Genomic DNA, 18679 nt, shown 5'->3' with positions numbered 1-18679 from the left:
TGTATTTTCCTACTTTGACAACTGAAGGTGAAAGGGAATACAATTCAAATCTGTACTGGAGACTCCTTAAAAATACCAAACACATTCAATTCATAACCCAGTAAAAAAAGTCCTTAAATCATCTTACCTCACATTTTACCAGGCCAATGTTCTTTCTCTTCTCTTGATCTCCCCAAACCTCTTTTCTCTCAGGGTAGCTGTGGAATGGCTTCCCAACACTTTTTCCAGATGCTTCTACTCACCTTCCTAGATCACCCATCCTCTTATTAGGTATCTTTTTTCAGTTGTAAAATCCTAGCTGCCTACTTCTGCCTTTTACAGCCTTACAGAGTTTTTAGCCTATAATCTGATTAACATATAACCAAAGGGCAGAGAGGTCCCAACAGCTGTGGGCGCCCTGGAAATGGGAACAGTGGTGGGAGAGGCTGTGGATACTTTTCTGATTTTTCAACAAACACGTGAAGCACATAATGGAAAGCAACACCTTTTAAACGTTGGGTGTTTTTTTTTTATTATAAACTGCAGTGGGTTGTTTCTTTTCAACAATATGTCTTTTTTTGTACTATGTCAACTCATTTTTCCTGCCCTTGGGCCAGTCTATCTCATAGCTCTTTTAGTCACTGCCAGGCGTTCTGGAACAATCTAACAGTCAAATTTCAATGTATCATCCAATTTTAAATGTCTATCCTGCTCCCAGGTCCTGCGGGAGGGGTGGGGTCTACTTCAAAATTCCTCTGCTTTATTCTCCTTCTTCTCTTCCCCACCTCCCCAGGATGCCTGTCTTCTCCAGAGTCAGCGCAGCACGAGTGAGAGGGGCAAAAGCCAAAAGGATCTTGCTTGCCCGACGCAGCTGGAGTCCAGTGCTGGTAAGTCAGGGTGTGTTGGATGTTTGAATGCCAATTCTTTATCTCTCATGGTGTTTTTGTCATTCTTGGGATATCCCTCCTTTGGGAATCTACAACCACTGTTCTCTGGCACAAATCATTCGTCTCTTTGTTCAGCTCTCTTGAGTCTCACCAGTGCCTGCTTCCTGATGCTGTCTGCTGGGGTTGCTTCATCCTGCAGGCGTCTCCCAGGCAGAGTCCCTGACAACCCAAGTCTGGCCCCTTTCTAAAGGTCCACATCTGGTCCATGGGATACCTGCACACATCCTTGCCCTGTCAAACTCTGGATGTCAGGATGTAACCAACACTGCTGTGTTGACTTACTTGCTAACCACAGGGCAGTGAACCAGCCTATGCCTTTAGATTTTCTCAAACGTGAGTAGGGTATCATTCCCTATACACCCTCATGCTCCAAGGGACACAATATTGCATACTTTTGAGGATGGAGACGGCCAAAGGGTCACCAAACAAATTTAGGGCTACTCTTTTGGTATTGCAATAATACCACATTGAATGTACAATATCTCACTTTAAAATGTGAGGGTACTGAGCACCTATTATTATTGGCCTTTGACTCTCAGGCAAAACAGGCATCGTGAAAAAATCCATTTTAACATTCTATTACATATTTTTTAAAATGTCAACGAAGTTTTAAGGGATATACTTTTTCATCAGAAAAGATAACCTTGCCACCATCTTCCTTGTATATATATTATAACCCATGAAGATCTGCTTATCACAAGTTCATGAGTTATACAAGCTGAATCTCTTAACCAAAAGAATGTCTTGAAAATTTGCGAGCTGAGTACCTGAAAAATGAAGCAGTTATCATTCCTTGCCTTTGGAAAGAGTATCTCATCAAATGGACAAGATAGAACAATTATAAATTAATAAACAAATTAATGACTGATATAGACATACATCTGAGTTAACTCTATAAAAGAATTGCTTAGTTGAAAAGATATCGTATCTTTGCAGTGTGTAATGTAGCTAAGCTGGGACTACATTTCCCAGAATTCTCTTCTCTTCTTTCTTATGACTGAATGAGCATTAGCTCTACCTCCTTCCTCTGAAGTGTTTCAGCTACAACCATTGTCTCTATGCTTCTAATTTCTCCACATCTGGTCTTTTACATTTGTCTGTTGAATCATGAGCCCATTTGAGGTAAAAAAAAAAAAACACATTAATTTCTGTAGCATACACTGGGTTCCAAATTCCAAGAGAAAAAAGTATGGAAAAATCAAATCTAATTTCTTAGCATGCCCTAATTAATATCTTGATCAATAAATTTAGAACATAGGGCACCAAACAGATGAAGAAGAAGGTAGATTTTAAAATCAATTTACTTACATCTTTATCAGAAATAGACATCAATTTGCAACACTTCTAGCGATAAAGAAATGCAAAAGGGCACAATATTATGATTTGAGTACTTTGTAGCCATTAGAAGCATGTTATAGATTGAACAATGACAGGAGAACATGCTTATGATATAGTGAGCAAAAAGATTCAGATCTAGATTGATAGCAATTTCATAAAATATATATTGTACATGCTCATATAAAAGTCTGAAAAGAAATAGATTAAAATGTTAATAGTGGTTATCTCTGAGTGGAGAAATAATTGATATTATCTTCTCTTTGAACTTATTTTTGCCAAGATGGTAGTATTAGAATCTGGAAAAAGACATTTTTTTAAAGGCACAAACACCATCACAGTATAATTGACAGAAGACAGCCGATAACATCAGATCAGCTCTGGGTGTGGCGAGGAAGCAGAAAAGCCCTCATCTGAGACATCCCTGTGCCTGACCACATCCCAGCACCATGTGAATCATGCTTTAGGTTTACAAACCCCAGGTTCTTCTCAGTCCATGGAAGAGAAAGTGAAGGTCCAGACCACAGCCAGCTCAGAGGGAAACACTTTTTGCTCTAAAGGCCTGAAACACTTCAGACCCAGTTATCTCCTATCCAAGGGATACAAAGAGAATGAAAAGAATTCTGGGACCACCTCTCTGAATTTAGTTCACATGAATGGTGGGGGGGCGGGCCGCGGGGGAGAAAAAAGAATACTTCCTCTTAAAAGGCCAGACCTGAAAACCATTTCTAGTGGTGTCTTCATAGCCTAAGTTTACCTTCTCTGAAATGTATCACAAAAGCATACCCTTCAGATTTACTGTAAAAATATGAATCTCTACTTTCAAATATAGGTGAGAACTCTGCATGCAACTCACAAAGAAATCATTTCTTTATTTGTTGATATTTTATCAACCAACTGAAAGATAAAAGTAAATATGTTACCTCAGCAGAAAAATGTCATAATAATCAATGATCCATCTTTAAGCACAAAACAATTATTAAGATGTCTCATCATAAAATAAGTAAGGAAATTGATTGATGGTTAATACAAATATTAGGTGAAAGTATACTAGCTAGATGACTCTAGGAAATGCATCCTATTCTTTTTGAGCTAACAAGCATTTTAAATTTTTAAATAAAAATACAAGATAGAGTGATAGAGATTAGATTATATCATAATTCTAACTTTGTATGGTTACTTGATGTTCTAGCATCATAACATTAAACAAATTAAATTTATGATTTGTGTGTAATTTTCAATAACTTAATTAAATGTAATTTCACCCATGAGTTACTCAAGACCCGCCTCTCACTCCGCCTCCAAAGCCCCTGGAAAGTGAGCGTAGATTCAGTATTGCAAATCGGTGGCATAGTGATGACAAAAGCAATCTAGCAGCTGACAGGGCTGAGAAATTATTGTTCCAGCATTATAATGTAAAATTTTTAAAGTTTAAATACAAACCTCTGCAATAATAAAATTGTAAAAGCAGGTTCAACTTATTTTTGCATCCCATGATAGTGATTTCTGTCTTCAGTCCTGCATTTCTTTATCCTTAACATTTGGCCATTTTCCATTAGACCAATATGTGTTTTTGGTAAACTTTTGTTTACCAAACAAAGTGATTTCTCTCTTCAGTCCTGCATTTCTTTATCCTTAACATTTGGCCATTTTCCATTAGACCAATATGTGTTTTTGGTAAACCTTTAGTTTCATTCCATTTATCTGTATCTTCTACTCTCACAAGCCTTATCTTCTCATCCAGATTCCAAACTCTAAAGTTGCAAGTCTCCAAATTCACTTTTCTATAAAGCTGTTAGATAAGTCAGATCATGGGGGTTCATTGGATGACTCCAAATCAAACAAACAAAATCCGTGGGAGGGAATTTTTCCCTAAGGAATAACAATTGTATTATTGTATTTTATTTCTTAATGGCTTTCTTGGGACTTTCATAAACATTGTCTCAATCTCTGATTCCCAGACCTCTAAACCAATAAATTAACTGCAAGAAAAGAAAAACAAATTCACTTTGGCTGAATTGTTAACTATATTTAATTAAGGATTTTTTTAAAGTCACCCTCGGAGATTTCTCTTTCCTATTTTCCCATGTATTCTCTCTTTTTTTTTTTTTTTTTGAGTTATTTAAGTTAAGCCTTACTCCCTTTTGAGTTAGCTTTGTTCACAAAAATAATGAAGTTATCTTACCTTCATGTTTGGGAAAACATTCAGGGCAGAAGACAGAAGGAAAATTTCTTCCTCCAGTGCCCAGTGAATTTTCAACAGGAGGAAGAGCCCAGCAGTCTACTCCTCGCCTGTCTCTCCCTGCTGGGGATTCACTTGGCACTCATATATAGAGCAAGTGGTTCCAAGACTCAGCTGTGACCCCAACCAGGTTCTCTGGGGACACGGAGAGCCTGCCCTGTACTTAGTCTGTGTCTTGAAACCAGATGCATCTTATCAATTTACCCAGGCCTTAGCTACAGTCAGCTGGGACTGTTTGGAAGTGTAGTTCTGAGAAAACATCTGTAAATCAAGAAAAGCAGCAAATGTTCTCACTTCAGTGTTTAAGTGATTTTCAACCAAAGGAGACTCTGTGTAAGGCAAGGGATAAGCCTCCTTCCCCTTTCGATCTACCACGCCAAGCAGATGTTTTCATGATTCTCTAAAAGGGTGTTATACAACAGACTTTGAGATTAAACACTTTGTGGAAGAAAAAATTTAAATGCAATTCTGTCACTCAAAATGTAAATGGAACATTCTGGAGTGGAATCCCCCCAAAATATATATATCCTAACACAATATAATGCACATCCCTTCATGCTTGACTTTCAATGATCAAATGATCATTGAATGATCAAAAAGAGCATCTTTTTTTGCAAACATATTTAAAGGCATCACTAATTTCCCCAAGAACAGCCCTTAATCCTATGATATTCAGATCACTCTGTTGGAAAATTCTTGTCACAGTCATCAACCATGTCTCTGTTCTCTTCTTCAGTTGCCTTGTCTTATTCTGCCAGATCTTCACTTTCCATGGCTTTGCATTGATTCTAGCACTTCTCCAACATCATTTTCATAGATTTCACAAAAGGCTGCATTTTTGCAAGATTTCAGATTTTCTATTAAAGTTGAGCTACAGTTTTTGTTTTTTGTTTTTTTTTGGTTTGGTTTGGGTTTTTTGTGAGCTACAGTTTTATTTGCATGGCTTGGCCAAATATTCTGAAACTTGCTGTTAGGGCATTATGGGTAGGAGTGACAGAAGTGTGAAGGAGGAAAGGAAATTTGAACTGAGAATAATTTTATAACTAAACATTCCATTCGTGAATATTTTCCAGTTTTAATATTTTTTCTTTTTATATCCAAAAAATTTGAATAATAAAGAACGACCCCCACCCTCCGTTTATAAATTAATGGTGGTCTTCCAGAGGAAAAACTTCCACATCTTTTGTTCAAACTGTTAGTGCTTTGTGTGGGAAAAAAATTTGCCACAGAGAAGATGATGTCTGATTCCTGAAAGAGTTCTTTTTTTTAATTCAACTCCAGTTGCATGAATTCCAGACGTCATGGGCTCTCCTTAAGCACTCAATGTACAATTCCACATTCAGTGGCTGTCTTAGTTTGGGTTCCCCCAGAAGCAGATCTGAGACAAGAATTCAATTGCAAGTAGTCTTTTTTTTTTTTAGTTTTTTTGGTTTGGGGGTTTCTTGTGTTTTGGGGGTTGTTTTGTGAAGTGAAAGTACTGTTGAGGGATAAGAAAGTGAGACTGGGAAGGAAAGGAAGTCAATACAAGGTACTTTAACATGCAAGATACTGAGGCAATTATAGCTCAGTCCCAATGAGGAAATCTGGGAGACATTGAAGAGCACATCTCAGAGTTATTCCAACGAGGGAGTAAGGCTATATTTACCAACACCCTGTTTATCATTGGTTAAGGGTGGCTTCTGGACTCATCAACTCTTTGACACTTCCAGCTTGAACTGGGGGTAGGTTGAGAACACATCTGTAGCCAGGAAAGAAAGAAAAAAAAGACTTCCAGTAGAAAGGTGCAGGTATTTTCAGTATTTGCAAGATATAGGCAGGACACCACCAGCACCTGCCACAGTAGTTTTTTCATTCATTCATGCATGCGCTCATTAATTTGTTCATTCTAAATTCAACAAATATTTACAAAGGTTGCATAATATGATAGGCTAGGGGCTTTGACAGATGGGAGGCTTGAGCAACATCCTTCTTTATTTTCATCGTTTACATGCTGTAAAGGTCATAGTAGCCCATTTATAGAGTTTCCTTAGTCTAGAGGATGAGTCACACACATACAGATGTATCTGCGATAATTTAGAACTTGCATTGTTTGGCTTCCAGAGATTGTATGCCAGAAATTAAATCTAAAAAGTTTACAAAAACTTCCTTTCACCAAGTGCTTTGCACTTGCCCCTCTCCACAGCTTTGCTCTCATATCAACAGTGTTTTTTCTTTCTGGAATTTCAATGGAGGAGCCATTGGAACAAAGGTTTCAAATATAGGTGGGAGCCACACTGTGGGAAATTTGACTGCCGGAAAAAGTTGTGTAGACTTTATTCAAAGGACAATGGGAACTCGCTCCCTGGAAGTTTTAAGGAAAGAATCAAAGTGATGTTTTAGGATGATTTACACACTGGTAGTGTGCGGGCTACATGGAAAGGACAAGGAGAGGAAACAGGAAGTGTGATTTGGATTTTATTTCAGTAATCAGACAAGGGGCAATCAAGGCCTCATTTGAGAAGAGAAAGACGAAGGACCAGAGGGTTCACCAGACTTAGTGATTAAACATAATCACATATCAGATTGACTGAGAAAATTGGAAGAATTTAAGAACAAATCAATGAAGGAGGGAAATAGGAAGTTGATGAGAAAGAGGTAGTTTTAGAAACGGGACATTTTTATTTTGAAGAAAATATCCAACACATAACTGGAAATGTAGATCTCTTTGGGACGAAATATCTTGGCATGAGGGAGAGAGGTTACAGAAGAAGGAAAACCAAAACAATTCATTGTCAAGCCAATTGAGGGGAATTTCAAGGAACGGCCAGTCAACATAGACAAGTGCCACATGGAGGTCAAAGAGTAGTACTAAGGGAAGCCCACACCACACAGCAATTAAAACATTGTGGATAAACTGAAGGCAAAGTTTCCCCACAGATTTTCCACTCTAGTCCTACAAGACAATTCAAGAAGAGATAATTAATTTCGTGGTTGAGTGAGTATAACAAGCTGTGTATGTTATAGAGCAGGGTTTCTCAATCTCTGAATTGCTGACCTTTTGGGCTTGATCATTCTTTGTTGGTGGAGTGGCGGGGGTTGGGGGGGGAGCTGTTCTGTGCGTAGACGGTCAGCAGCATCACTGGTGTCTACCCATTCGATGGCTATAACACCCTTCCCCAGTCATGACAATCAAAAATGTCTCCAGGGCTTCCCTGGTGGCGCAGTGGTTGAGAGTCCGCCTGCCAATGCAAGGGACACGGGTTCATGCCCCGGTCTGGGAAGATCCCACATGCCGCGGAGCGGCTGGGCCCGTGAGCCATGGCCGCTGAGCCTGCGCGTCTGGAGCCTGTGCTCCGCAACGGGAGAGGCGACAACAGTGCGAGGCCCGCGTACCGCAAAAAAAAAAAAAAAAAAAAAAGTCTCCAGACAATGTCAAATGTCCCCTGGAGGCAAAATCACCACCCTCCACTGAGAACCACTGTTAGAGTATCTACCCCTAGCAAATCCCCAGCCTTAGATTCACAAAGAGCAATGCACAGGGTAATGTCAATTAAATGTTCTGAAAGTTCTACAGCAAGTAAAACTTTTTAAAACTTTTTAAAACCAGAATTTCCCAAATTCATGTGACCACAGAACTTTTTTTTCTTTTTCTTTCTTTTTTTTTTTAAATTAATTTTTTATTTTTGGCTGCGTTGGGTCTTTGTTGCTGCACGCAGGCTTTCTCTAGTTGCGGCAAGCGGGGGCTACTCTTAGCTGCAATACGCGGGCTTCTCATTGCAGTGGCTACTCTTGTTGCGGAGCATGGGCTCTAGGTGCACGGGTTTCAGTAGTTGTGACATGTGGGCTCAGTAGTTGTGGCACATAGGTTCAGTAGTTGTGGCTCACGGTCTCTAGAGCACAGGCTCAGTAGGAGTGGCGCACGGGGTCAATTGCTCCATGGCACATAGGCTCTTCCGGACCAGGGCTCAAACCTGTATCCCCTGCATTGGCAGGCAGATTCTTAACCACTGTGCCACCAGGGAAGTCCCAGAACTTTTATTTTTAACAACCCCAAAACTGGTACATGTGACAGGCTTTGGCAAATTGTGTCTGAGCCAACACTGAATCAGTAGAAGGGGAAGCAGATTTCTGCCAGACAGTGGAAGAGTCTGCAAGGACCCAGTCCTCTCCCCTTCTGCTGCAGAGACACACTCCCTGTTCCCCACTAGTCCCCACTTCCTGAAGTAGCACTTCAAAAACTGTTACTGTCCCCAGACCCTAATGAAACTGTTAGACCACTGATGATATCAAGAAGCTGTTCTGGTCCATCTCGGAGAGATACTAGAAAACATTTTAACAAGCCTATTTCATTTACGAGTTATTTTGTTTTGTTCTGAATTGTTCCAACATATTCCACTTACTCTGGGACATACGAGGAACACACTCGGGAAGGATAAAACCTCCTTTTTTCTGTTAAGTCTGATAAAGTCAGAATTGAAACCGCCAGAGGCTGGAGTAAAGAAGCAACAGCACCCCCTAGTGGCAAGCATGCTCCAGTCCCTAGAGTTAAACAACAGCGTTAGGCTCTGGAGTCAAACCACTCAGAGGGAATGAGAAACATGGAATCGTCTTAGACTCCCAGTCAAGGGCTTGTTAAGCTAATAAGTACTCCAGATGGTATCTCTTTTTCCATTAAATTGTCACTGTGTGAATAGTTTGAGAAAGAAAAATGGCTGCTAGGCAATGACTTAGCTAAAGGAAGATTTCAGCAAAATAATTATTGTTAATGCTTTATCATTACACCTTTGTCATTACACCTAAATACTGTGATTTGTGCATTAATTTTTTTCTAATAAGACAGTTTATTCCAATATTATTTGTATAATTTTTACTTTTCTATTTTTTTAACATCTTTATTGGAGTATAATTGCTTTACAATGATGTGTTAGTTTCTGCTTTATAACAAAGTGAATCAGTTATACATATACATATGTTCCCATATCTCTTCCCTCTTGTGTCTCCCTCCCACCCTCCCTATCCCACCCCTCTAGGTGGTCACAAAGCACCGAGCTGATCTCCCTGTGCTATGCGGCTGCTTCCCACTAGCTATCTATTTTACGTTTGGTAGTGTATATATGTCCATGCCACTCTCTCACTTTGTCACAGCTTACCCTTGTGCATTAAAGTGAGGTCACTAGATGAGTATTCTCTGCTGGCATCAAGTCCTTCATAAGAATGTTGTTTTAGGTTTAAATATTAAGTAGTATGAACAGGGCTTCACACTTCCCTTTTAGGTAAGATATGCTTGCCCTTTACAACACTGGACACATTTTGCCCTGGTGGTCCTGATGGCTGCAGACGGCAAGGATCAAATGACAATCAGAAGGCGATAAGACATTTTGTCATGATGGTTTTCAATAGTGGCAGGCACTTGCTAAATTTAGGAGAGGACCCGGATTTGTTTGGGTTTCTAGCTATCATCTGGGTTTTTCAGTTCTTTGCAGTACGTGGCAGGAGCCTGCAAGTCTAAGAAACATTTCAGTTGGTTTATACTTGAATGAAGTCAAACAGCTCTGAGAAAGCAGATACGAAATGCAAAGATTTCCATGGCTCTACAACTGTATTGGGTAAAATCCTGCAGAGGAAGTGTGAATATCAAAGGGCAAGGTCATTTATTTGCTCTTCACTTTAAACTTGTGGTGCCCAAGTAAAAAAAGGTGGTTTGTTTTTTTTTCTCAGACTAAGACTTCAGCATATTATACCCTAAAATGAAAATCAATCACTTTCAGAAAATGTCAGTCTATCCCATAATTTTAAACACTACCTCCTTAAACTGTCTTTAAACAGATATATTTTGATATCAGGTTCATCATTACATACTCCACAGGTCAAGAAAGAGTAAAGAATGAGTGGTGGAAAGGAGTAAAATCCTGAATTGTACAAATTTTTCAAATGTTTGTGATAAAATCTTAGAAACCAATGGAAAACAGTTGTAAACACAACAACTAGAGACTTTTCCTTAAAAGTAGGACTTTCCCCGAAAGCGATAAAGGGTACTAGTTTGTGTTTCACTAGTACAAATATGTGCTCTAAAGGTTGACAGTCTTTGTTCAAAATCTTGAGAAAGTTGCTTAGCCTCTTTGATCCTCTTGTTCCCTTATCGGAAAAGTGGAAATAATATTATCTAACTCAAAGGGTTGCTACATTAATGAACCCGAGTAAAGCAATTAGACAGCACCTGGAATATAGTAAGCTTAGTCCAATAAATGTGAGCTAGCATACAAAAGATTAGAGACAACCCAAATATTCGTCAGCAGTGGCTTGGTTAAGTAACTTGTACAGTATACACATTAAAAGAAATATTTTGCAGCTATTAAAAAAAAACTGAAGAAGTTTTCTATGCACTGATATGGAAAGATCTACAAAATACACTGTTAAGAAGAAAAAGAAAGATACAGACCAATAAGTTACTTTGGAGTTAAAAGGATGAAGGAGAATAAGAATACATTTGGGGGAGGGGGGTCTCTGCACCATCCCCAGGTGCAATGGTGCTTCTCCGGGTTTGTGGGGCTCACTGAGTGCCCAGGGAAAGTCAGGAGCACAGCTCTGCACCAGCTGTGGAAGTGGACTGTGCTTCAGTTTGGTCTATGTACCCAGATGATTTTCATCCACCTTGGGTAGTTATTCCCTTTGATAATCAGCACTGCTATATGTTTTATATGAAAGTTGTTAAGAAAGTCCATTCTAAGAGTTCTCATCACAAGGAAAAAAATTTTTTTTCTGTTTCTTTAATTTTGTATCTATATGAGATGAGGGATGTTCACTAAACTTATTGTGATAATTATTTCATGATGTATGTAAGTCAAATCATTATGCTGTACACCTCAAACCTATACAGTGTTGTGAATCAATTATATCTTAATAAAACAGAAGACAAAAAGTTTAAGCAATTAATTCAAAAAGAATACTTTCATACTTCTTTGTATTTGCATGAAAAAACTCTGAAAGGATACATGAGAAACTAATAAAAATTATTATCTGACAGGGGATACATGGAGAAGGGGACTAGGTTGTCGACTGAAAAAAAAAAAAAAAAACGCACAACCTAGAAGTGGAGAATTACGTTTTATTCAGAGGATCTTCTAAGGGCTTAAGCCTGGAAGACAGCCTCCCAGAGCACTCTCAGGCACTGCTCCAAGGAGGCAGAGGGGAGCCAGGATATACAGGAGTTTTGCAACAGAAACCAGACAGCTGGAACATCAAAAGATTACTGTTAATGAAGAAAACCAGACATCTCAAGTTATTGAATTTAGCGCTGTTCTGTGTATGGGAAGATGCAAGAGTCTGGGCTCACTGAAATCATTCCTTTGCCATGCACCTTAGCTACCTAGGGCCAGTATCCTGCTTTTCTCCATCCTGAATCCCCTCAGGGTACACAGTTGGGAGGTGGCTGCAGTGGCTGCTGGCTTGGTGGCTGCAACATCCTTTGTTTACTGATAACATTTTTCACCCACAGGGTGAAAAGATGGAAACAGGTTAGATCGAAAAAGAGATGGAACTAAGACTTTACACCTTATATTTGCTTATATTTTTAATATGTTAACGAATGCATTACTTATTCGCAAAAGAAATTTTAAATTATTTAATTTTATTTTGTTAGCTGCTATTACTTTTTTATTCACAGTGCAATAAGATAAGCATCCTAAAGATGCTCTGTCTTTTGTATGTCTGCTTGTTTGCTGGTTCTTTTGTTTGAAGGAACCGGAGTATATTGTGATGATACACAGAGCCATGATAGAAACAGGAATCTTATTGAAATGCTTCATGGGCACCAGGGGCAAAAGGATGGTCTGATGCAAGGTAGGTCCGGTGATTCATAGATCTTCACTTTAATGCACTGCTGGTACAGTTCCTTGATATTTACGTGACCGTGTTTCCAATGTATGCTCTTTAACAGTGAGTATATGGGACTTCCCTCGTGGTGCAGTGGTTGAGAATCCGCCTGCTAATGCAGGGGATATGGGTTCGAGCCCTGGTCCAGGAAGATCCCACATGCCCCGGAGCAACAAAGCCCGTGCGCCACGACTACTGAGCCTGCGCTCTAGAGCCTGCGAGCCACAACTACTGAGCCTGCATGCCACAACTACTGAAACCTGCGCGCCTAGAGCCTGTGCTCCACAACAAGAGAAGCCACCGTGATGAGAAGCCCGCGCACGGCAACGAAGAGTAGCCCCCACTCACCTCAACTAAAGAAAGCCTGCGGGCAGCAGCGAAGACCCAATGCAGCCAAATATAAATAAATAAATAAGCAAATTTATTAAAAAAAACAGTGATGGGGATATATGTATAGCTGAATCACTTTGTATAAAGCAGAAACTAACACACCATTGTAAAGCAATTATACTCCAATAAAGATGTTAAAAAAAAAGTGAGCATATGAGTGAAGTGCACTGATGGTATGTATTTAAATATACATATAGATGTAATACGTTACTTGTACTCGTAAAGAAATTAGTTTCACTCTCTTTTTTCTCCTTCTTCAGCTTCTACTAGTATGAACCTGCTTCTTGGGAGAAAATGTGGCTTGCCAGAAAGACCATCAGACAAATCTTGTCTCAAATGTAGGCTTTACTGTTTGCTGTCTGAGTTATACTCTTAAGCTTCAATTTTCTTACTTAAAGGGTAATGAAACCTTCTTTATAGGGTCGATGAAATCAACATATATAAAATACACACTGCAGCATCTTGAACACATATAGGCTTCCACACCCTCCCCACCCATGGGCAATAAGTCCAGAAGGAACCTCATTAATAATTACCAGGGAGATTACCAACTGTCTGACATTAGATTCTTACGAGTCTGTGAAGATAGTTACTGGGGAACCTAGGGCTATTTTACCGGTCTAAGTTTATATGATCTAAAATGAGAATGTACAGGCTTATCAAAGTATCAAGACCCTTTTCTTTAGACTGAAATTATATCAACTAGCATTGCGATAGTGATGGTACAGTTCACGCAATGGGAAAGGCCAGTTGACAGTTGCATTACTATAACTTTGATTAGGCAAACAGTGAAACCAGTTATGTTAATAAATGCTTTTATTGTCAAAGATTCTTTCAAAACCTGTGGTCCAATGCAGGGTAAAATGAAGAGGGCACCTCATTTGTGAAAACATCAGGAAGAACTTGGCAGAACATTTAGCACTTAGAGTCAGTAGAGGTTACTGGCTTCTCCCATCAAAACTAAAGTGGGGAAACCTCAAAATGGGAAGTAGCCTTTCAACACTGTCCAAACACAGGAAGTAACCTCTCAGTTCACAGGGGAAATTGAGCAACTCTCTTGAATTGTATAAAACAGACCCACGAAAATGGACGTACTTAATGTTTGCTCTGAGGTGTGTATGAAACTGCCACTTACTTTTCCCCCAGAATAGACCCTATGTTTTTAGGTAGCAGGTTGAGAAACACATATTTTAACAGGATGGGCACATACATAAATGAATCCGTGCAATACAAGGTGATGAGGCACCTCAGAATCATTCTTGACTTTTTCTTCCTTCTCACTACCTCCCACACCCAATTAGTCAACAAGTTCTGTGGAACATACTTCGAGTTAGACACCCCTTCACTCTGTTCTACTGTCAGTGCAGAGCCAAGCCCTCCATATCTTTTACTCCTTATCTTCTGTCTGGTATATTTGCTTATTGGGATATAATTCACACAGCATAAAACTCACCCTTTTAAAATGTATAATTCCGTGATTTTAAAAATATTCACATGAGTGTGAAGCCATCACCACTATCTACAGAAATCCTGTAACCCTTAGCAGTCACTCCCTATTTTCCACAGCCTTCTAGGTCCTGGAAACAACTAATCTACTTTCTGTCTCCATGAATTTACCTCTTCTAGACACTTTATATAAATAGAATCATACAACAAGTGGCTTTTTGTTTCTGACTTCTTCACTTAGCACAATGTTTTCAAGGTTCACCCATGTTGTGGCATGTATCAGTACTTTGTTCCTTTTCATGGATGAGTAATATTCTATGGCTGTACTGCATTTTGTTTATGCATTCATCAGTTCATGGATATTTGAGTTGTTTCACTTTGGGGCTATTATAAATAATGCTGCTATGAACATTCGTATAGAAGTTTTTATATGGACACATGTCTCCATGTCTTTTGAGACTATACCTAAGAGCAGAATTACTGAGTCATATGGTAACTCTTTGCTTAACATTTTGGGAAACTACCAAACTGTTTTCAAAAACAGCTGCACCATTTTACATTCCCACCAACAATGTAGGAAAGTTTTAATTTCTCCACAACTTCAGCAACACTTCTTACTGTCCAACTTTTTACTTACAGCCATCTGAAAGGGTACAAAATGGTATCTCATTGTGGCTTTGATTTTTATTTCTCTAATAGCTAATAATATTGAGCATCTTTTCATGTGCCTTTTGGCCATATGTATTTCTTCTTTGGAGTAATGTCCTTTACACATTTTCTTGTTTTTTTGTTATTGAGTTGTAAGAGTTCTTTACATATTTTAGTTACTAGACCCTTATCATATATATAATTTACAAATATTTTCTCCCATTCTATAGGTCATTTTTCACTTTCTTGATAGTGTCCTTTCGTGGACAAAAGTTTTTAGTTTAGATGAAGTCCAATATATCTAATTTTTTGGTTCTTCCCTTGCTTTTGGTGTCATAGCTAAGAATCCACTGTCAAATCCAAGGTCATGAAAATTTAGCCCTATATTTTATCAAAGAGTTTCATAGCTCTTTTTAGGTCTTCATTCATTTTGAGTTAATTTTGTATATGGTCTGAGGTAGGAGTCCAACTTCATTCTTTTGCCTATGGATATACAGTTGTCCTAGTACCATTTGTTAAAGAAACTTTTTTTTTTTTTTGCGGTACGCGGGCCTCTCACTGTTGTGGCCTCTCCCATTGCGGAGCACAGGCTCCGGACGCGCAGGCTCAGCTGCCGTGGCTCACAGGCCCAGCAGCTCTGCGGCATGTGGGATCTTCCCGGACCGGGGCACGAACCCATGTTCCCTGCATCGGCAGGCAGACTCTCAACAACTGTGCCACCAGGGAAGCCCTAAGGAGACTTTTATTTACCCATTGAATTGTCTCAACATCCTTTTTGAAAATCCTCATCTTAGGAGGAAAACTTTTTTTATTCCTTTACCATTAAATGTGATGTTTGTTGTGGGTTTTTCATAAATTCTCTTTATCATGCTGGAGAAGTTCCCTTCTACTCCTATTTTGTTAAGTATTTATATCATGAAATGGTGCATCTCACCTGCATCTACAGAGATGGTTGCGGGCTTTCTGTCCTTTATTGCTTTAATATGATATATTACTTTAACTGATGTTCGTATGTTGAACCAACCTTGCATTCCTGGAATAAACCCTCATTTGGCCATGGTATGTACTCCTTTTTATATGTTGTCAGATTCAGTTTACTAGTATTTTCTTGAGGAACTTTGTGTCTATACTAATAAGGGATATTGTTCTGTAGCTTTCTTTTCTTGTTATATCTTTCTCTGGTTTTCATGTCAGAGTAATACTGGCCTCCTAGAGTGAGTTGGAACATGTTCCCTCCTCTTCAATTTTTGGGAAAATTTTGTGAAGGATTGGAAGGACTCCATCTCTGTCACCTTACCCTCCTATTAGTAAACATTTGTATAAGTAACCATTTGTGTTTGTTTGGGGTGTCTTTCCAGTGTTTCTTTCATGCAAATATAAGAAATACAAATATATGTTCTTATGATTGGATGGATGAAAAGAGAGAAGAAAGATGAAACAGTTATCCACAAGTCTTTCAGTGTAAGAAATTTGGATTCTTACAGTCAAAACTACCCTTGCCAATTCTCCCCATTCCACCCTGTCAATTATCCCTAATATATATGTCAAAACCGCAACGCTTATTAAATTCAGTCTGCCTGTTCTCTTCCTGTACCCTGTGATTGGTCTTACTTTAAAGTGACGATTATGAACCTCAAGTGGGCCTTTAAATGGTAATCACACTACTTTGCCTAGTCCATTCAATTGTTCATCCTGACTATTTCACACTTCTTTTTCTAAACCTTTTTCCACAAATTCACTCTCTGGTAATAACCTTCTTCTCTACCTCCCTGAGAAAACTGAACCAAAAGAGAGAGCTTCCACATACCCTCACTGAACCAATGTATTTTCTCTCTGGTTAGTGTGTTGCTTCTTTATAGTCCTAACTCAGTAGCTAGAAATTCTACCTCACGTTTCTCTACTAGAGTCCTGAAGAGAAGAAAGATAACTTTGGACTCATACTGAGTCTTTTTTGATCTCTAGAATCCCTGAGATGCTTATCAGAGAACATTGGTTCAGAATACTCTCAGGCAGGCATTCTAAACAAGAAAGGAGCCTCTGCCCCAACCTCAGCCCTGGAACTAAACTGGTGTCTTTTGGGGCAATGGGATGGATGTGAAGATGGGTGAGTTGATGCTAACAAGATTTCTTTTGTGTGTGTGTGCTTTAAATATTTGTTTGGGGAAGGGGGTCACACACTTCTACTCAATTAAGAGAAACATTTATACAGTCCAGGTCTTTTATTTTCTTTACACCCATTATGCCATGAATTCATAGGGAATGGGCTCCAACAGTTCAGGCTCCTTTCCATTGGTTCTTACGAAGTGTGCTTCTCTGGGTGGGGCAGGCTGGCGCTTCAGTTGAACCCAAATACCTTTCTCTTTGGCTTCCTTCTTTTTCTGATTATTTTCCTTCACCCATTTCAGGAAGCTATCTCGGCTCTTAGAGGGCTTAATATGCTTGATACGCACATTAATTCTCTTGGCAAGAATCTTGCCCTTAACTTGTTCGTTTACAATGATGCCAACAGCATGCTGGGTAACATTGTAGACTCTCCCAGTTTTGCCATGGTAACATTTGTGGGGCATTCCTTTTGGAACAGCACCCATTCCCTTGATATCTACAATATCACCTTTCTTGTAGATTTGCATGTATGTGGCCAAAGGAACAACTCCATGTTTTCTAAAAGGCCTAGAGAACATGTAGCGGGTGCCCCTCCTCTTTCCCTCTGTGTTGGTCATTTTGGCGAATTACAGGAAGATGGCGGTTCCAGCTGAAAAGCCTAACAAGATTTTAAGTGGCAGGAACAGAGCTCTCTCTTAGCCCCATAAGGCTTAGTAGAATCAATACTGGGCTTAACCAGTGTTTGTCTTGCATGTCTATGCCCTATGACATTCCTCTCTTATTTGTCTTGTCATGAATCTTTCTTTACTGGTTTTTACTTAATATTGATAAATTGGGATGCTAGGGATAGGTAGGGGGTGCAATGGGGAAAGCTGGTGCGTATAACTTAGACTGAAAAAATCCAGGAATTCTTACACTGACTTGTTGATAACTATTTCATACTTACTTTCCCCGTCATAGTTTCAAGATCTACTATCTCACATTTGTTCTTAATCAACTGCTTTCTTATTTCATTGAAAAAATGGAATCAATTATAAAGGACTTCCACACACTCCCACTGTGCAACGATGCGCCTACCAGCATCTAAGCCCAAATACTCTGTCTTACCCTTTGTTACCACAGGTGAACTCTGCGTGTTACTGAGGCCAACTCCTCCAACTGTTGACCAAATTCCATCTTGTTCACTCACATTTAAAACCTGCAGAGCCAGCGTTCATTACACTTAAAAACTCTGCTTAGAAACAGTCCTGCACTCAGTGAGATCACATCCCCACTCTCTTTTACCATTAAGCATTGCATGGTGCAGTGATTATGTGACCCTTGTTCCAGCAGAGATATTTAAGTGTTTCCCCAAACAAGTACATTTCCAAGACTCAATGATTCTCTGCATTTGGGCCCAAGGTAGGTACTCAGAGCATTTTGCAGAATGAATAACATTCACAGACACAACCCCAGATCCCAGGGTTCAACTCCAGCCAGAGAGTTTCTAACTCTCTCAGGAAAAGTTTTGCCTAGTGTTTGATTCATTATTGATGAATGCCCCCAATAAAGTACAATAAAGTATGTTGATTAGGCCTATTTCAAGAAGAAAGCTTATTATCCTTTTAAATCCAATAGGTTCCCCACACCTTATACCAGAGGAACTTTTTTCCACTCTCATAACAACTAAGCACTCTGCTGAGTGATACGCCCCCTTGGTTAAAAAAAGAAAAGATAAAATTGACCCTCTACTTACCCT

The 18679-nt window shown here is 39.2% G+C and overlaps 2 protein-coding genes across 2 annotated transcripts in view; both read right to left on the bottom strand.

Moving 5' to 3' along the window:
* Nucleotides 1-5940, bottom strand: part of C7 (complement C7) — a 54646-nt gene extending 48706 nt beyond the window's left edge. Inside the window, exon 1 of the mRNA XM_030882028.3 lies at nt 4447-5940. Coding sequence (XP_030737888.2) covers nt 4447-4452 — 6 coding nt within the window. The 5' untranslated portion in view covers nt 4453-5940. The remainder of the gene's footprint in view (nt 1-4446) is intronic.
* An 11064-nt stretch (nt 5941-17004) lies between these two features.
* On the bottom strand, nt 17005-17576 carry LOC115866500 (large ribosomal subunit protein eL21-like). The gene has a single exon (XM_060295414.1). The coding sequence runs from the start codon at nt 17556-17558 to the stop codon at nt 17076-17078; it is 483 nt and encodes a 160-aa protein (XP_060151397.1). The 5' UTR covers nt 17559-17576; the 3' UTR covers nt 17005-17075.
* Between the last annotated feature and the right edge of the window lie 1103 nt (nt 17577-18679).

Source organism: Globicephala melas, chromosome 3, assembly GCF_963455315.2.
Source record: "Globicephala melas chromosome 3, mGloMel1.2, whole genome shotgun sequence".
NCBI classification, from domain to species: Eukaryota; Metazoa; Chordata; class Mammalia; order Artiodactyla; family Delphinidae; genus Globicephala; species Globicephala melas.
This window is presented reverse-complemented; position numbering and strand designations above follow the sequence as displayed.